At 52.3% G+C, this 20,147-nt stretch overlaps 2 protein-coding genes across 2 annotated transcripts in view; both read right to left on the minus strand.

The window, feature by feature from the left end:
- The window catches only part of DNAH2 (dynein axonemal heavy chain 2), a 101,578-nt gene extending 96,445 nt beyond the window's left edge, over nucleotides 1-5,133 (minus strand). Inside the window, exon 1 of the mRNA XM_087825883.1 lies at nucleotides 4,867-5,133. Coding sequence (XP_087682009.1) covers nucleotides 4,867-5,105 — 239 coding nt within the window. The 5' untranslated portion in view covers nucleotides 5,106-5,133. The remainder of the gene's footprint in view (nucleotides 1-4,866) is intronic.
- Nucleotides 5,134-12,516: 7,383 nt separating this feature from the next.
- Nucleotides 12,517-18,423, minus strand: EFNB3 (ephrin B3). The gene is made up of 5 exons (XM_016222540.2): nucleotides 18,198-18,423; nucleotides 15,589-15,881; nucleotides 15,308-15,400; nucleotides 15,093-15,197; nucleotides 12,517-14,669 (listed from the first exon to the last, which is right to left on the minus strand). The coding sequence occupies exons 1-5, from the start codon at nucleotides 18,317-18,319 to the stop codon at nucleotides 14,260-14,262; spliced, it is 1,023 nt and encodes a 340-aa protein (XP_016078026.1). The 5' UTR covers nucleotides 18,320-18,423; the 3' UTR covers nucleotides 12,517-14,259.
- Nucleotides 18,424-20,147: the final 1,724 nt, after the last annotated feature.

Raw genomic sequence — 20,147 nt, forward strand, 5'->3', positions numbered from 1 at the left:
ATTATACTACAAAGCAATTGTAATCAAAAGAGCCTGGTACTGGCACAAGAACAGGCATATAGACCAATGGAACAGAACAGAGAACGCAGAAATTGACCCAAACCACTACGTTCAATTAATATTTGACAATCAAGGCAAAAGCATACAATGGAGTAAAGACAGTGTCTTCAATAAATGGTGTTGGAAAAATTGGACAGGTATATGCAAAAAAAGTGAAACTAGACCACCAACTTACACCATACACAAGAGTAAATGCAAAACAGATAAAAGACTTAAATGTGAGTCATAAAACCATAAAAACCCTAGAAGAAAACATAGGCAACAAAATATCTGACATCTCACATAGAATACATCACCTAGGACAAGAGAAACAAAGGGAAAAAATAAACAAATGGAACTACATCAAACTAAAAAGCTTCTGCACAACAAAGGAAACCAGTATCAAAGTGGAAAGGAAACCCACTGTGTGGGAGAACATATTTGCCAATGATACATCTGATAAGGGGTTCATTTCCAAAATATATCAAGTATTCATACAACTCAACAAAAGGAAGATGAACAATCCAATTAAAAAATGGGCAGAAGACCTGAATAGACACTTCTCCAAAGAGGACATACAAATGGCCAAGAGACATATGAACTAATGCTCAACGTCGCTAATTATCAAAGAGATGCAAATTAAAATGACAGTGAGGTACCACCTCACACCTGCCAGAATGGCTATCCTCAATAAATCAACAAACAAGAAGTGCTAGCAAGGATGTGGAGAAAAAGGAATCCTAGTACACTGTTGGTGGGAATGCAGACTGGTACACACACTATGGAAAACAGTGTGGGATGTCCTCAAAAAATTAGAAGTGGAACTGCCTTTTGACCCAGTGATCCCACTTCTAGGTATATATCCTAAGAAGCCTGAAACACTAATCAGAAAGAATATATGCACCCCTATGTTGAAAGCCTAGGGAGGGAGCAGGAGGAAGGTGGAGAGGGTCAGTGGGGGAGGAAAGGGGACATCTGTAAAACTTTCAATAATAAGGATAAATTTTTTTAAAAAACACAGAAGAATGGATAAACAATTTGTGGTGAAATATTACTCAACCATAAAAAGGAATGAAAGTCTGCTACAATTCTATACCATGTATGAACTTTGAAAACACTAGGTTAAGTGAAAGAAGCCAGTCACAAAAGACCACATATAATTCCATTTATATGAAATGTCCAGAATAGGCAAATCTATGGAGACAGAAAGTAATTAGTGGTTACCAGGATCTGGGGGGAAAGGGAAATAGGGAGTGACTATATAAAGGCTAGGTTCTGATGCAACTTAGAAGTAAACATATAGGGGTCATCTGGTACCAATTTCTCAAGCTTAAAGTGGCTTATTACGGGTGGGATGAAAATGCTCAAAAGTTATATAGTGGTGATGGTTGCACAGCTTTGTGAATATACCAAAAGTCATTGAATTGAATACTTTAAAGGAGTGAATTTTATAGTAAGTGAATTGTATCTCAATTTTCTTTTAAAAAGCTGGCTGGGTCTGGAGGGGTTGGCGGAGGCAAGGGAATTAGTGCAGTCAGTACTAAGGTTATTCTAGGCATTCAGGTTCTGGCCTTCCATTCTTCCCACAATCCTCTCCTCACATGGAGAAGTTGGGGTCCACAGAAATTGGTCGCTCTCCAAACAACCAGGCTGCTGGGTACTCATTTCTGCCATACTTACTCTAGAGCCCCCTCAAAACCCAGGAGGGTGTTTCCCTCCTAATCTCTCCTGACCCAGGTGTACCTCCTAATCTGTTGCTCACACAGGGGACTGAGGGTACAATTGGTGGGTTTCCCATCTCGCATGGCCTGAAAGGAGCAAGGAACAATGAGATGGAACCAAAAGACTTTGGGGAAGAGAAAACTCCAACTTCCAGAAAGAAAAACTAAGAGGGGAGTGAGACAGAGGGGCCAAGGATGGAAATCATGAAAAAAGTGGAGTAGATGGCCCTGGCCGGTATTGCTCAATGGTTGCAGCATTGGCCCCTGTACCAAAGGATCTTGGGTTCTATTTCCGGTCAAGGGCACGGGCCTGGGTTGCAGGTTCGATCCCTGCCCCAGGTCGGGGCACGGGTAGGAGGCAACCAGTCAATGTGTCTCTCTCACATTGATGTTTCCTTCTCTCCCTTAAAAGAGGAAAAAGGTGGAGTAGATGATTACAAGAGCACTGTAGTAAACGGGACAGGTAACCAAGAAGTCCACCCCCCTTTGAGAAAACTGACAGCTTTCAAGATTTCAGACAGAACAAGGGAGGGAGACCGAGACAATCTTAAGAGTAAACCAGTTTTGTCTTCTATAAGACCATTAATATAAAGTTTAAATCATACCATACAATACTAGTATATGTTGTTGATGGATACACACAGTAAAAATTTTTAAAAAACCACAAGCCTGAGAGTGATAAGCACCAGCTCAGGACAGCAGTGACCTATGGAGAAAGAGAGGAGGGCTTGGGAGTAGGGAGGCAAACAGAGGGATTTCCTTGTTGCTATTACTATTTATTCGCACACTGGCTGATGGGCACATGAGTGTTCATTATATTATTCTCTATACTTTTCCTGAAATATGGGTCAACAATCCCTTATCCAAAATCTTCGAGGTCAAGTGTATTTCATAATTTAGAATTGTAATATAGTATGGTATGCAATACCCTACACCCCACAGTGAGCTCTAGAATAGCACTGCACAATAGACCTTTTAATATTAGTAGTATTTCTTCAGTAAAACATATGAACATTTATACCAAGTGGCATATGTTCATATCAGTTTAGATTATGTTTTACCACAAATTAAGTTTGAATGTCAAACTTTGGGGAAAAACTTTTAATTCATAGGGCTTTATAAAATTACAGATATGCACCCAGCCAGTGTGGCTCTAGTTGAGCATCGACCTATGATCCAGGAGATCACAGTTCAATTCTCGGTCAGGGCACATGCCGGGGGTTGCGCACTCGACCCCCAGTGTGTGGGGGTGCAAGAGGTAGCCGATCAATGACTCATCATTGATGTTTCTATCTCTCCTCCCTCTCCTTTCTTCTCTCTAAAATCAATAAAATATATACTTTTTTAAAAGTTTACAGATATGGGATTAGGAACTGTATTACTTCTTTTCTTAATGAGGAGCACTTAAGGAAGCAAAGGATGTCAATACACATCTCAAAAGGGTGTTTGCCCACCATCCTTTTCCAAGAAGTCTTAGCCTGTCCAGCAAAATACCACAGACTGGGTGGTTTATAAACAGCAGAAATTTATTTCTCACAGTTCTGGAGTCTGGAAGCCCTAGATCAGAGTGCCAGCACAATCAAGTAAGGGCCCTCTTCCCAGTCACAGAATTCTCCTCATTGTATCCTCGTACCGTGGAAGCAGGCAAGGGATCTCTCTGGGGTCACTTTTATAAGGCACTAATATCATTCGTAACAGTTCCACCCTCGTCATTTAAGCACCTCCCAAAGGCCCACCCACCAGTACCATCACATTGGACTTTGGAATTTCAGCATATGAAATTTAGAGGGACACAAACATTCAGACCATAGCAGATCTCCTCTATCTCTAAAGATTATGGGGATTAATGTTTGTTTCGGGGCTACCTTGGAGGCCAAGTCTTCTATGAACCTCCACCAGGGTTACCTGTCTGCTGGAAAGCTTCACATCAAATACTGTAAAGGCTTACAGCCAAGGTAGTCAGAGATCCTTGGTGTTTGGTGGTCAGTGCTTTCATTTAGAGCTCCTTCTCTTCCTACCCCAGAGGATTCTCCAAATTGAACCTCACTGCTTTCTCTCCTCCCTCAGCCTACTTCTAGTACTCAGCTTCTAGAGGCCAGTCCCGTTTCAAACTGCTTTCAAGAGACCTCAGAAGGACAAATTTTGCATATTTCTAATATCTGGATCCTAGGCAAGGCCCTATTATACCCTGGCCCCTTCTCCCTCGCCCACGCTTAATCTCTCAACCTTGAATGTGGAAAGGGAATTCTATTTCTCTCCATCTTGACAGGCTGCTAGCAGTGTAAAAAAAAGCCCCAGGTAAAACGTGAGGACTATACTTAGCTCACAGTCATATCTACACTGGTCTCTGCTCTAAGAACAGCCCAGTGACAGCAACAGCTACTAAAAGCCTTCCAACCCTATTGGTCACGGCTCATTTTACAAGGAAGGAATCCCTCAGATCGAAGCCACCAGAGGCAGCCTCTTTAAACTCTTTTCTCTCTCAGTCTAGACCTCAGGCTTCTTTTCCTGTGGCCCTGAACCTGAACCTCCTCAGTCAACCAAGGCCCTGCCAAAATGAGGGTGAAGATACAAGAGCCTCAAACAGATGGGAGAAAGCATCAGTCAGGCTTAGGATTCAAAGGGTGGCAAAGCAGACTGAGTCTCCATGGTGATGGGCTTAGTGGGAGAAAAACATTATTTGTTTTGCCACCCAGGGTGAAAATGGGAAAAAGGAAGAGATTAAACCCTCTCCAGTGGGGTAGGAGCAACCATGAGCACTTGAATAAGGAGGAAGAGGGGGAAATAAAGGATTTGCTGGTGAGCTCTTGGTGCACTGGGGGAAAATTTTAAGACGGAAAGAACAAGCCTAAGACTCTGCATGAGGAAAACACAGAAAAAGGGACCGGACCCATCGGCAGGCCTGAGATTCTGCTGAACCCCCTGCTTCTTACCCAAAAACAACAGAACCTGCTCCCCAGCCCTAAGACCCTCATGAAATACATTAACATTCTCCTTCCAAGCCCCTGGCAGCATGTACCCACCAGACTCCTTCTTGAGAGGCTCCGGCTCTGGCTTCAGCTTCGGCTTCAGCTTCGGCTTCGGCTCTGGCTTCAGCTCCGGCTTCGGCTCTGGCTGCGGCTCGGGCTCGGGCTGTGGCTGCGGCTGCGGCTGCGGCTGTGGCTCTGGCTCCGGCTGCGGCTCCGGCTGCGGCTCAGGCTGCGGCTCGGGCTCTGGCTGGGGCTGGGGCTCACTGGCAGGGAGGCTGGCTTTCCCAGACTCTTCTGCCAGAGCAGCCTGAGCAGCTCGCTTGCGGGAGCTTCCCGAGCCACCCACCTTCCGTTTCTTCTCAGCTTTGCCAGGCATCGTGTAGCCAAAACCTGCAGACACACAGGAATCTGGGAGTCCACAACCAAATCCACCCCAACCCAGGCCCCCAAGACTCGCGGTGCCTTTTGAATTCACAAACTGACACACCCTGTTCCATTAACCACAGGGGCCTTGCAGTGTTCACTCCTTTCACTGGGATATCCCACTTTCTTCAGAGCATTGGGTTAAAAATCAGTGTCATTAGGACTATGGAAGTTAAAGATAGTGACGCCCCATTAATGAGGGTTTAGGAACTCCTATCTCTGCCCAGAAGTACAAGAACACAAGATGATCAGGGAAAGATATACTAAGCTGAAGTGTGGTTGCCCACACCCTCAACCACTCTATCCCTCAGAGACATGGTTGAGTGAGAAGGCCCAGGGAAGGGAAGACTGTCCCCAGGTTCCCTACCCTTTGTCATAGTGTCAAGTCAATGAAGCAAACCAATATGGTTTTCCTATGTACCTCTTTTCCTCCCAAGTTACCCTTGGAAGGAGGGGAATGGGGAAATAGGTAAGTGGTTCTGCTCACACTAAAACCTGCAACTTCCTTAAACAAAACAAAAAAAAGCCATATTTGCAACGTCTCTTTAGTTTTTAATTCGTGAGGGGTAGGAACGCTGTTTTGTGTGTACTGAAAAGGTCTCAGTATATCTGGCTGTGTAACTCTGTGCTGACTGAAAATGAAAACCAAGATCATTTGACTCCAAATGCCCAGAGAACAGATGGGAAGAGGGAAGGATGAAAGTCGCCCAACACTGAATTTCTAATTGTGTGTGGGGAGAAGGAAAGGGGGGTTGAGGATTGTCACAGTAGTGCCTCTCAGAAAAGAGGATGGCCAGAAACAGGGGCATCTCTGGCTGGTGGTCAGGATCCCAAAGGCACTGTGATTCGCTGGGCATTCCCTCTCCATTCAGCTAGCTCCTGACAGCCACCTGTGGCTTTCCTTCCTCATCCCCACAGGCTGTCACAGCCATTGATCACAGGTTATGAGTTTCAAACCTGAAGGATTTGTACTTTGCTCCAAGGAGAAACGTTCTATTAGGCCAACACGTCAATAAAACCAACTACAGCAGCCAGGCTTCCTCCACTGGTCTCCAGAGAAGCGTCAGGCTGTGCTTCCCTGCCTCCAGCTGGAGCCTCCGGAGCATTTGGCTGCCAAGGCTGCCAGAACCCTCCCCATGGGGTTCACCCCATGATTCCACATGGCAGGCCCCAGGAGGAGCTGTTCTACTTGCCTGAGATTCATTCTATTACTCAGAATTAAATTAAATACCGTAGGGGACCGGCCCTCTCCTCAAACTGGCCACCAGTGGGCAAGTTTCCTCTCACAATAGCTTCCTCACACAACTGTCCCCGCTTCTTCATCTCAACCCCAACTGCCCCTCCCCCCACAACTGCCCTTTCCTCCCCTCACAACTGCCCTCAAAATTGCTCCTTCCCTCCCCCAATCCCCCTTTACTCTCCCCTACCCCACAACCGCCCCTTCCCTCCTCCCTCCCTACAACTGTCCCTCCTAGCTCCTCACCACTGCCCCTCTCCCCGCAACTCCCACCTCACCCCAGCATTCTCTTTCTCCTCCTCTCTGCCCCCGACACACACCTCACGACGCCGACCCTCTCCTCCCTAGGCTGACGGATGGGCCACTCCAGCTAAGAAGTTGGGCTTGGCCTTCTCAGACCCGCGCGTGCACGCGTCACCATGGAAACCCTGGGCGGGGAGGGGCGAGCGGCCGCGGGGCCTGGCGGCGGAGCTGGCGTCCTCCGCGCAGGCGCAGGCGCAGTGAAGCCCCGCTCCGCTGCCCCGCTCGGCTGGAGTCTCCCCTGCGGAGACTCAGGGCCAGAGGGTTGGGGGGCAAAGAGAGCCACTAAGTCTGGCAGGCTGGAGGGCGCGTGGGGCCTGGTCTGAGGACAGAGTTCAAAGGGCTGGGGCTGGGAACAATGAGCTGCCCTCCTGCAAGACACTAAAAAGGGGGAACCCAAGCCCCCGCCCCGCGCTCGGGTCTTAAGGGCTCCATCCCGAACGAGTCCAGCAGATGGCGCCCGGGGTCCCAACCTACGAGGCTCGTTGCCGCTTTAGAAGGCGCTCCAGGATTTCGAGGCAGCCGTGACTGCAGCTGGGGGCTGGAGGGGGGCCGGGGGGGACTGGGGCTGGAGCACCCCTGCCCTCCAGCTCGTTCCCCCTTCTTAATTCGGACTGAGGTCTAGGATCGCCCGGCATCGCGGGGCGGGGAAAGGAAGGGAAGAATGGAACTGGAATTTTTGGAATCTGAGGATTGGCTTTGGAAAGACTCGCTCATTTTGGGGGTAACGGGAGGCGGGGACTCCTGGGGAAGGTGACCAGGCCGGGGAGGCGCTAGGCTCTTTATAAGAACAAAGGTTGAGTCCTAGGGAAGCGAGAGGAGAGGGGTGTGAGAGAAGGGGCAACCCTCGACCGCTGCTAGGGGGCGCTGCGGGCTGGGGCCGCACGAAAAGGAGCCTGGAAAACTAAGTTGTACCTGAGGCCTGAAGAAGCTTGAGAGACCTGGGAGATACAGAGAGGAAGCTAACCAGGGGGATGGGAAGGCCCCCTCCCTGCTTCCATCAGTAGTGCCTAATTAAGACAAAGCCAGCAGTGAGCCCACTGATTGATTGCATTTCCATGAGGAGCTAAATTGATGACATTTTCTTTGCTGGATGAGGAAAGGGGAGCTGAGGTGGGTGTTCCTGGTGGGTGTTCACACCTGACAAGGTCTCATTATGCCAGTCGAGCACTGAGACGAGTAGCAGTCTCTGACACTCCTGAAGAGCCAGTGGATTAACCCACACCCAGACACAACCCTGACCTCACCATTCCACCTACCCTATCTTTATTTGCAGAATTGACAGACCCTGTCATTGGCACCCACCACCACTACCACCACAACCATTATCTTTAAGGTAGGTCTCTGGGCTCTGATTTGTGGCCTCCTGCCCAACCCAAACTCCTGTTGCTGAGAGCAAGAACTGAAAGAGAGAAGGGGTCCTGCCATACCCCAAAACCAGCTACACAGCAAGCAAGGTTAAGTGGGTGATCCTCTAATCAGATAGGCAGTGGGTGGCAGAGAAAAGTAACATAATTGGTCAGATCCCCCAGGGAGAAGTTCTAAAGAGGTGAAAATCTGAGGGGAGGCCTCTGGTGGGGAGTCTTATAGGCAGGGTTCAGGGCTCCCTCAGGGTAAGGAATGTTGTGTAGACTCCATTTCTTTTCTGACTCCAACCTTGGCTGTGCTTAGGGATCTCAGCCCCCCACATTATGCTAAATAGGTAATCAAACATCTCACTTTGCTAATTACTGCTCAATCCGATTAAATGCTGCTGAAGCTCATCAACAGAGGTGGAGATAGGGGGAAGGGATGAAGTGGGGCCAACCACAGCTGCAGTTGGGGTCTCCCCAGGGGCCCTAGGGGACAGCTGAGAAGCAGTACTTCCCAAAGAAAAGGGGTAGAAGAGTTGTACCAGCAAGACTCATAGTCTTACTGCATCCTCCCAGTCTCAGGCTTTCCCCTCCTCCCAGAACCTTCATTACCCTCAGAACCCAGGCATCCGGCCATTCCCACAGCTCCCCACACACACCCCGTCCCAACTTTAATAAGTTCTGTTCTCTCACTGTCAATATTTGATTTCTCAGAGCCATCTCCACGGAGAGAGGGGAGCTCTTCTCTTACTTCCCCCCTACCTTGGCCCTCTTTTGCCCACCCCAGTCTCTTTGTGCCCCCAACCTTCTCTGAACTAGCTGACAATGAAATGATATTAAAGTCTTAAGCAACTCCAAAAGAATGGTTGTTATGGTGAAGGGAGTGGGCAGGACGCCTGGGTCCCTGAGGGGAGCAAGGGCTAAGGAGGGGGAGAGTGAGCCCAAGGCTAAGGTCTGGAGGCCCCAGTCCCCAGTGGGGAGCAACAGATTTGAGGTGAGCTGGGGCCAGACCTCTGGATCTTGGTGGGGAAGCAGGGAGTGAGGGTTGGGGGCTAGGAGAAGGTGGGAAGAGAGGACATTCAGTGGGTGGAGATTACAGCCTGCTGTCCAAAGCATCTGTCAGGGATGGAGAGGCTAGCTGGGGGGACATGGCCTCTATGCCAACAGCCTCCCTGCTGACTGTGCCCTGGGCCGGTCCCGTGAGAACCAGAGTACATTCCTCTTCATCCTGACTCATCCTTCTTCCCCCTTCCCCCTCCCAGCAGACCCCCACAGGTGATTTGTAGCTGATGCCCTCATGATGGTAGGAGCCAGGAGAGAGTCATTCCATGACATGAAGAGCTGAGGGCTTCCAGGAGAGGAGAGAATAGAGGCCAAGAGATGGGAAGCCAAGCACCCCCCCCCACTACCCCCCCCATCTCCATCTCACTCCCCTGGGGACCCTGGCCCAGCCCCAGTCCCCTTGGGGTGGTGGGAATGCAAGGACATTTGGCTGGGGCTGATTGATGAGGGAGGAGGCAGCCACTGGGCACTGAGGCTGCTGTTTGCTGAGCACACAGATTCCTCCCCACTCACCAGCTGCCGCCCCCTGAGGCTGCTCAGTCTCCCCACCACCAACCATTGGGGTTGGAGGGAGCTGATGCCTAAGTTTCTGATGGGAGTTGGAGAAAGCAAGCAGAAGAACCAGTACACCAAATGCTTCAATTCCTTGTGGAAATTGGGGGTACCTGGGACCTGGTCCTCACAGAACTCCCTTCAGGACTTCACCTTCCCTGCTACCTTCCAAACTTCATTTCTGCTGCCTAATTTTCACTATCATTTATACGACATCCTTTTTCCTAACCCCCACCCTCCCACACACACACTCAACTCTCTGAGTCCAGCCAGCCCCCAGCCTTCAAACCACCTTGCAACATTTCTCCCAGCTTGCCTACAGATCTGGAAACTCTCCCTGGGGAGCCGATGCCCCATGTTTGTGATTGCCCATGTAACACCTTAGGAAGCCCCATTTTTCATTCTCACTGAAATTCTAGCTTATGATGTCAACCATTCCCCACCAGAAATTCCCGCTGCAACCCTTTGCTGTATTCAAAACCCCCAACGTAAACCTCATACACAACACACATACCTCAACCTTATGTATGCTCTGCTTCTGTTTAGAAGCATGGCAAAGTCTGCACTTCTGTCTGCAGGACAGCCTCAATCCTATGGTGCTGGGCTAGGGACAACTTTTGCTTCTGTGGTCCCCAGCCCTCTCAGTTTCTACACTTCCTCTGTGCCTGCCTGCTCTAGATTCTGTACCAGCAGCCATACCACAGCTCCCAAGAAGCTCAGAGCACCACCCTTGTCCTCCCAGAGCTTAAAATTTAGTTGAAGAAAACACAACCCACATACACATAAGAAACAAAGGGGGTGGGGTGGGGGTCAAAGACTGAGTTAGATCAACTTCCTAAATGTGGAGTCTAGAACCTAAGCAACCTACAGGCGGAGGCTGTGGAAGGACAGGACACATCTGGAATATACCTGAAGTTGTGATGTCATTCTCACTATTTCCAAGCACAGTGAGATTTTACCTCTGTGCTTTGCACTTGCTGTTCCCTCTGTTGGCTATGCCATTCCTCATACTGCATGCCTTACTCTACATTACTCAAGGTTCTCATTAAATGTCACCTCTTCAGAGAGACCTTCCTGACCTCCTAATCTAAAGCATGTCCTTGTTACTCCCCATCTTCTTCATCCTGTTACTGTTTTGTTTACATCGCTTATCACTGCCAGAAATGTTAGTATGTTGCACCCCACCAAAATGTGGGTCTCACGGACCACATATACTCCCAGTATCCAAAACAGCACTTGGAACAAAACAGACACTTAATAGGATGTTGAGGGAAGGAGGAAGGGAGGGAGGGAGGGAGGGAGGGAGGGAGGGAGGGAGGGTCTTCCTGCCTTTCTGTTCATTTTGTTGTGTTACCCTAGGAGTGCGTTTGTGTATTTGTACCCCGAAAGTGAGTAGGATGGCATGGGTTATTCTGTGTGGAAATCACAAGCACTTTCAAATAGCTCAAAAGATACACAAGTCACTACACGTGTGGAAGGCTGTAGGTCTTGTGTTGTTCTTGTTGGGGGCGGGAGTCTATAGATACCAGTGCTCCAAGGGGGCGTGTCCCAGTGTGCTATGTAGAAGTCCATGTTTCTCTCTCCAGCTATGCATCTGTCCCCAGGTGTCTTCCTGTCTCTCAGCATGTTATGATGTCTCTGCTGCTTCGGTGAGGTGTTTGTCACGGAGAATGTTTATCCCCACTTCTCTTCCTTCTTGTCTCTCCACCTGTGTCTCTAGATGTACGTGTAGGGGGAGTCTCCCTCAGCTCCCTTGCCCCCTCTCTCACACAGCCCTACCCCAGTCTTGGACCCCTCCCTTTCTCACTGGGCCCTGTTGCTGGGCTCTGGGTTGCCATAGTGACGGTTGCCAAGTCCCTGAGGCTGATAGCCAGCGATGGGGCTGTCGGCTTCATCCACGAGGGAGGCTGAGGGGGGCTTCCCATTGTGTGAAAAAAGGGATGTTGCCATGACAACAGACCCCCACTAAGGAGCAAGGGACCAGCCCTTCCACACCCCCTCAAGGCTCCCCACCTTGGGCAGCTCCAGTGCAGGCTTGGAAGGCAGGAGTACATTCCAGACAGCCCAGCACCTGGCCTCCCAGTTTTCAACTTCTCTACTAACGGCGCCTGCACCTCTCAGGAGCCAGGCATCTCACTCAGACAGGGGCAGGGGCAGGGGTCCCACTGGACAGAGGAGGGGCAGGAGGACCCCTTGACCTCCAGGCAGATGGGAGACAGCGGGAGAGGACCTAGAGTCAGGGCAGGGGCCGGGAGGGCAGAGGTTGTGACCCCTGCCAACCAGTTCCAACCATGCTCCTGACGGCTGCTTTTGTGGTTGGAGAATGGGGCTGAGTCTAGGGGGCTGGGCACCTGGGCTTTTTAGGGAAGAAGAGCCTAGGTTGTGGGTACACAGGGAGCCAGGAGACAGGCAGCTCAAGTCTTCTGGGCAGCCACACCCCTTCTCCTCAAAGCAAAATGCCCCACATCATAGGTGCCTTGGGCAGGGATGGTGGAGAATAGACTCTTAACATGTATACATGTGTTTTTCCACTTTGTTTCTGACTGCAATTTGCCTTGTGTCCGGTGCTTTGGTTTAGCAACACTCAGGCTTTCCCCACGTGCGAACTTATGTTCATATACATCCCCAGTGGGTATACTGGCAACTCCCACTCCTGCCTGGGCTCCTCTCCCCCCTCGGTGGCTGCCTTCCTCAGCCTTCTCACCCAGCCCAGCCCCTCCCCAGGCACTGCCCACCTCACCCTTCCAACCTAGCCTTCTCCCTACCCTTCCCCTTGGTTTCATGCACTCCAGCCCTCAGCCTGAAAGCCATTCTAAGCACCAGTCCCTCTGTCCCAGTTCATGTCCAGTCATTCTCCAGCCTTCTTGTTAACTTTCGAAGTTTTTTATTCCTTTTTTGGTTTTTGTTGTTCAAATTTCCCTTTTACAGTAAAACTATCGAGGTGACAGCCATACCCCGCCACCTCCCCCATGGCAACAGCAACTTCCTGTTCCCTGGATGGAGCAATTAGAAAATTCAGGAAGGAGCTGAGAACTACACCAGAGTGATGACTTGACCTCCGGTAGACAAAGCAACCATGATGGCTGGTGACTGAGGTGGCCGACTTGGTGCCCGAGGGCAGCTCTGATCTAATGAAACTGAGCTGGGAGGAAACTGAGGCAACACCCAATTATGTACTAGAGGGCAGGAAGAGGTATAAGCTGGTCACTATGGATCAGCTGCAGCTGCTAAGTGCCACTGTCAGCGAGACCAGTCAGTAGGCCACCATTCTGGTCACTAAGAAGGGAGCTGTGCTGAATCTGAAGAGAGTCAGAAATGGAGGATGTGATGAGCAAGACAGCCATCAGGGTTACTGGGGGACAACACGGGTTCTTGGGGTGGTCCTGTTGAGTAACAGAGATTATACTGGAACATGGAAAGGAAAGAACAAGATACATTGGGCCTGCCACAGCACATGGCAGTCATCTTAGTTGCCTTAGAAGTAGCACAGAGAACAAAGGAAGGGGGATCTTGGGAAGTGCCACTGAATACTAGGATAATCCTCAGTCCACCCAATCTTCTTACAGTCAGTAAGTTCCAGCTTCCTCCTATACCAGGAAGCTCTTCCTGCCCTCCTCCACAGAGTAAGAACCATCCACCTCCCGCCCCCCAAACCCCTCAGACTAAGTCACTTAAGTTCCAGCCAGATGAAGGCACTTCCAGTTCCTGCTGCACTGCTTCTGCCACTTCACCAGGCCACTTCTGTCCAGGCCTGGTCACTTCTTGTCTGGAGCAAGTCACTTCTGGTCCTAAGTGACCCATTCAGCATCAGACCAAGTCCATATGTGTCCCGACCAGTTCGTATCTTGCTATTGGCCACTGGACAAAACAGGACACTTCTCATGGTAGCTGTCGTAACCCAACCACCCCAAATGGCTGGAGTAAGTATGTAGAGGCCTGGGGCAGGGCAGAGAAGAGGCCCTGCTGCCCAGGCCCTGCGCTGGAGTGGAGTGCCAGAGCCTTCCCCATAAGGCCCCCATTTTTGGCAGACTGAGGGGAGTGGTTGATAAGAGGTCAGAAGAAGGAGCTGAAGGGAGAAAAGCTTTGATGCCCCCACCCAGGAGCTGGGAGAGGCACAGGATAAGAAGCCAAGAGGGCAAAAGGAGGCGTAAGGAGGAGGATGCTAGGGAAAAGGAACAGACCTAGAGACAGAAGAGAGAAAGAGAATAAGAGAGAGAAGAGAAGAGAAAAACAGTGAGAGGCAGAAAGAAAGAGTGTCAAGCAAAAGGCAGACTGTTCCCGCCCCGAGCTCTCAATGGGTAAGGGAAGCAAGGATCCCTGGGTCATGGTCAGAAGAGGTGGCTGAGTCTCTGCCTCCTCCCCAAGGGAACAGGACCCACAACACAGACAGAGAAGGGCACACATGGCCAACCACAGGGCAGGAAGTGGTTTGGTGAAAATCTTAAGGAATCCTACAAGTAGAGAAGACGACAGCCAGGAGGAGCAAAAAAGCTGGTGGGGCAAAGGGGGCCAAGGAGATGCTAGAGGTGTCCCTCCAACCATGAATTACACGGAGGAACACCGCAAGAAGGGCTGGATCCAAGAGAGCCAGGTGGGAGGAGCCCTCATACCTTGTAGTAGATGTTTGGAGGGCTCTGGGGGGGCCCATCCTGTACGATGTACACAGGATGCCCATAGTCACCACTCACCTTCTCATAGTGGGGACAGAAGGGGGGGTCTGCAGCCCCACTGCCCCGAAGAGCTATCCCTAGTTCCCCAGGCTCAGCCTCCCTAGGTCCCATCCCACCTCCACCCCCCAGACCCAGAGACCCTCCCCTCCCAAAGGAGCCAGGACCAGGGTGGCGACTCTCCGAAGGCTTGGCCCGCCGTCTCCGCCAACACATGGCACCCCCAGCCCCTGCCACGCCCAGCAAGAGCAGCGCCAGCCCCCCTGCTGCCCCGGCCACTGCGGGCATGCTGGGAGGGGGCAGGGGGCCTTCAGCACCCCGGGAGGTTGCATTGCTGGTGGGGTCACCTGGCAGGGAAGGGGTGAAGGAGGAAAGAGGGGGAGGGGCTGAAGGAGCCACCTAGGCATCTGGCAGCCAGCCTTGGGGGTCCCCATGGGCTTCCAGTGCCCAGGCCCCTTGGGGACCCCATCTCCCCTCCACCCCACCAAGCCCAGCTCAGAATCCAGGTGTGTCCAGCCCTTCAGCTCTGTGCCAGAGTCCTCCCCACTTCTCTGACAGCACTGATTGAAGCGCTGACTTGGCTAATTAGTTCTAATTGAGTCTTTTCCTCATTTGGCTTCCATTCCCCTCCCATCCTCCCATCCTCTCTTCTCCTCTTCCTCCCCCCCCCAAAAAAACTAAAGAGGGAGGGAGAGGGTGAAGGCAAGGCAGCTGGGATCCAAAAGCAGAGAAGGCTGGGGAAGGGAGGAGGCTGGACTCCTGGTTCCTACCTGGCACGTTCTCCTTCCCAGGCTCCAGGCTGTGGGCTGCCCCTCGGTCTCTTTCCATGGGCATTTCAGACACAGGCTTTCGGGGGGCAGCCCCTCCTCGGGGACCTGAAGATAGGGAAGACCCAAGAGAAAGGGGTTGAGACAGCAGCCCCCTGACTATGATGGTACTGTCCCAACCTCCCTCAGCTCCTAGGAGGTACCCCAGCCCCACTCACTTTGTCCCACTCGGAGAAGAACCTTCATGCCTCTGGTAAGGCACACACCTCCCTGCAAGCTCTCGAGGCCTTCCCGGGTCCCATCTGACGTGGCTGGGAGAGAAGAGCCACAAGGAGAAGTTGGCACCCCAGAGTCTAGCCTCAATTCTGTCTCCATGCCCTGGCCCCAACATCACCCGAGGGTATAAGGGATCTCTCTTGGCTCTGGTGGTCCCCTCCCTCATCTGCCCTCCATCCCAGGAGCACCTCCCCACTTAACCCTGCCCTCTGCCCAGCAGTACCAATTATGTAGTAATCATGGTGCGAGCGGAATTCATGGCCCCAAAGGTTAGGGCTATACTCCTGGAACTTGATGGTGAAGCGGAGATCCAGGTCTGGCCGGTCACAAGTGAGAAGGAGGTTTGGGGCAGGGGGTGCCTCACAGCGTCGGCCCTGGGCACCCCCTACCAGATACAGCTTGTAGAACTCATAATTAGGAGAAGAGTGGGGGCCAGGAGGTCGGGCCCGGGGGCAAAGCAGGTCTAGCCGGTCCCCAATCTGAGGGTAGAGCACATAACCACCCTCTGCCTGGAACCTATGGGGAGGAGGTTGAGGTGGACAAGGGGGAGAGGTATCAGCGGTCTGGCCTCCAGAGCTTCGCCTCCCTTGGCCCACATCCCTGCAGGTCAGTCTTTGTCTGAGTAGGAAGTCTGTTCTGACGGAGCAGGCACTAAGGACTCTGTAAGCTCACATTGGAAGCAGCAGGAAGCCAGGCTCAGAGGTCTCCTGCCCCTTGGTGTGCCCAAATGCACTCTTCAGCCTGCCCTCACCACATGCACACTGCCATCTCTCCCTTCATCCCCAGCTCCGTTGCCCTGGCAACAGGATGCCAGTTACCAAGGAGCTGGCCTCTCTGGAACCACACAGCCCACCCCTCCCAGGTGATTTCACTATTCCATGGCAGTCAACCATGGGGGCAGAGCCTTCCCTCCCCCAGGCCACCACCAAATTTCAGGGATTTCAGGGCAAAGGGGGGGAGGGAGGGAGGGAAGGGTGATCCAGACCAGTGTACCAAGTTAACCAGGCAATGTGACAGGAGGCAAATGCCCGGTTTGGCAATGATCCTAAATGGGGCTAATGGGAACCAGGGTCTGGGGTCCAACTGCCCAACATTCCCTGCTCAGTACCTCTTCTCCCCCAGGTTTCAGACTTCCTAGGGAAAGTGCCCCATTGCTTTGGAAATGAAGGAGTTGACTTATCTAACCACAGCCAACGTAAGCCCACATCTCCCTCTGCTCAGACATCCACTGGCCCAGCAGTACTACTTGCCAGACTGCAGCCCTTCCCTGTGCATTAATGGCAGACAGGGTCTCAGTACTGGATCCCAGGGGAGTGCTGCTCTGTATCTTCCCAGACTCTCAAATGACCCACTCTCTCCCACCCAACATCCCAAAGAGCCTCCAGAACACCCCAATTCCCTTTTGTCAATTCTATTAGAATAAGCCTAATGTCCTCAAGCTGTACCAGATAAACTGCAGCTGGGAGTTGGCAGGTAGGAGACTGAGTAAAGAAAAGACAATTGAGAGCCCCCGGCTGGGGTAGTTCAGTTGGTTAGAGGGTGGTCCTGATACACCAAGGTTGTGGATTAGATCCCTGGTCAGGGCACATACAAGAAGCAACCAATGAATGCATAAAATAAGTGGAACAAGTTGATATTTCTCTCAAATCAATAAGAGAAAAAGAAAAGAGAGTTGAGATTATACCTGACAAGATAAGAGATGGGAGGGAGGGAGGTTGTGAAGTACAGAGAGGAAGGGCAATAATTCTAATGAGCATATATGTTCCAACACTTTAATCCTCATAAAAGCTGTAAGGATTAAGGATACAAACTCAGAAAGGTTAAGTAACATGCCCACGGCCACACAGCTTCACACAGCTCAAGGCACTGAGCTAGGATTAAGACTAGGATTTGATGAGCTCCAAAGTCCACCCTCTTCCCAAGGCCTCAGGCAGCCTCCCCCAGGGATTGGATTTTTCAAAACAGAACTCTTTTGCTAATGGGGAGTGAGATCTGCATGGAGTCAAGGGACCCAGATGACCTCCCAAGGGTCCTGTCCTACCCTGTGTGGACTGAAGTTTCATCTGACCCCTGGCCTTTTTTCAGAGTAAAAGTAAGCATGCCTTAGAACAGATCTAATGGAAGAGTTTGCAGCAAAGATGGGGGAGGGAGCAATGGAGTCCTTGGGACTTCAGATGCAAGAGGGCAAAAGAAGCAGTTATATGGGGCTCCAGGCTTCTTCCAGAAAGAAGTCCCCAAGCCAGAAATGCAGGAATATCATCTGGTTGGGAAATTGTTCCACCAAGGGCTGATTGACCCTCTGGATGTGGGCAAGAGTTAGGAGACAGTGTGAAGAGAGTCAAGAAGCCTTGGGGGAGTTGTCCCCAAACTGAGCCCCCTTCCCTCCCATCTCCACCAGAGTCCTTTCTGGGGAGGGAGGCACCCGGCCTTTCCCTTCAACGCTTCAGCAGCACCTACTCAGCGGCTCTCCTGAGAGCTGACACTAACCAGGCTCCCTCCAAGCCCAGCCCCCCGACACCATGCAAGTCTCCCACAAACCCACATAACCACTCGACTGCCCTCCCAGCTCCCCATGAACTTTCCGATCCTTGCCCTTCGGGGTCCTTCAAACTCCCAAAACCTGGATATCACCACACACATCCAGCTGTGTGTGCGACCCAGGAGTCTTGCTCCCAAGATCACCTCGGTCTAGTCACCCAACAGCTTCCAACAGAGCGCCAGCACCCTCCCTGCAGCCTCCTCCCAGCTCAGAGAACTCAGCCCCCGAAGTCCCTAAAGCTTCCACACTCCCTGCTGGGAGGGTGTAGGGTCTCCCCAGCCCGGGTCGCTCACCTCTTATTCGCCGAATTCCAGTAGACAGGCTCCAGGCTGAGCCCAGACACCAGCCCCCAAAAACCAAGCAGCAGCAGGGCCCCGACTCGCACGCCCCCCAGCCTAGAATGGGGGGCCCCCATGACCCCGCCAAGGCCTGGGGGGCGGGGCACCAACTCCCCCAAAGTCGCTCACCCCCTGGGGTGGCTGCCTTGGCTGTCCTGGCTATTCTGCCCCGACCTCCCGGGCAGCTGATACCTCCCGCTCCCACGCGGACCCGCTTCCTGCTCTGCCCTCGCCCCGCTCCGGAGAGCTCAGCCCTCAAGAGCCCTTCCAGGGGCGGTCTGCAGGCTCCCTACGCCCCAGCCCAGGCTCCAGCACCCCGGGATTGGTGAGCGGGCCTAAGTCGGGGACTGGGGGAGCCAGGTACCCGGCGGTGGTGGCATGGGGCGTCGGACAAGGGAGCGAGGAAGGGGGCGCCGAGCCGGAGCCCCAGCCTCGCCGGGATTGAGGGCAGCGGGCTAAGGGAGGAAACCAGTCCCGAGCCCGGGAGGGGGAGTTAAAAGAGAGGCGGGGAGGGGGAGAGGATGGCGGAGGGAAAAACCGGAGCTGGAGCTCGAGGCGGAGCGGGCGGCAGGATCCCGCAGCCCACGCCCCCACACCTCCCCAGGCCCGCGCACCTCCCGCCGCCTTGCCCTGCCACTCCGCCTCGCGCCCTGGCGCGGTCTCTCACGCCCCCTTTGTCTTTGCGACTCCGGTCTCTGGCTTAGTTTCTGCCCGTCTCCCCTCCGGCCCTCGCATCGCCCGAGCGTTTGGAATGTTCGTCTCTCAGATCCAGAAAGGCTCTCGCCTTCTCCACCCCAGGAACCCAGCCCCTTTCGCTCCCGTCGCCTCCGCCGCCTCCTGCATCCCAAAACACCACCGCTGCTCCCAGGAGGTTTTGGAGAGAATAATGATAACCTTGAAGGCTTCGCACTCTACCAAGTGGGCTACGTGATCATCACGACCACCTGTGTGAGGAGGGGGGGCAGAGCTAAAGGATCCCCATTGCAGCGATGGAGAAACTCAGGCTCAGGGAGGCCCCGGGACTTGCCCAAGGTCATAGGGTGTGTAGGATAAAGCTGGAAACCAAACCCCGGTTGCTGAACTCCCACTCCTGGGGTCTTTTTTGTCTTAGCCTCCTGTACCCTTTACTGTTATCCAGGGACTGGGTGAGAAGCAAGAGATTAGGGGGTAAATTTGGGCCCTTGTTGGATGGTTATGGGGAGAAATGGGGCTGGGAGAGGAAAGGGAGTACCTACAAACCCAAACTCACATTCAGCTTGAAGGGCTGTTTCCAATTATCCTGGGGGAAGGGAGGGGGGTTGCCTGTTTGGGTGTAAGAACCCTAGCTTTCAGCACCTCTGGGCAGAGGTGACATTCCTCCCCCCTTTTGAGCTGTCACAGGCCTCCAGTCCCTTCCCTTTGATTTTGAGGTCCAAAATGAAACCCCCTGCTTACAGTATCTCTTCAGAGCTCCCCTTCTCAGTGTTTGGCAAGGTGTGTGTGTGGGGGGAGGGTGCCGCTTAAAATAACATACTTCCCACCACCTCCAAAGACAGAGCAGATAAATGGAGAAACACCACCAGTGACAACTGCTGAATGAAAGACTCTGGCCCTTGTCCTGCATCTAATGGGAATGCAGAATGTGGCGGTCTGTGTCTTTAAGCACCTTTACTCTTTTTATGTTGTCCTTGACTGGCTATTCAGTCACCTGCCTCCTGGGGTAGTACAGGGGAAGGGAGGGGGTGCTTCTGCACCCCTTCCCCCAGAGCTGAGTAATGATTCTTCTACTGCTGGGTGATGGTAAATAGTGTTGAGCAAGAGAGAGCGGGTGTCTTGTCTGTCACTGTCTACAGTCTCACATAGTCACGCCCAGCAGTCTGACACACAGCTCCTGCCTGCCACTCCTGCTCAGCCACGCTCACTGTG

Source organism: Miniopterus natalensis, chromosome 17 (genome assembly GCF_054644295.1).
Source record: "Miniopterus natalensis isolate mMinNat1 chromosome 17, mMinNat1.hap1, whole genome shotgun sequence".
NCBI classification, from domain to species: Eukaryota; Metazoa; Chordata; class Mammalia; order Chiroptera; family Miniopteridae; genus Miniopterus; species Miniopterus natalensis.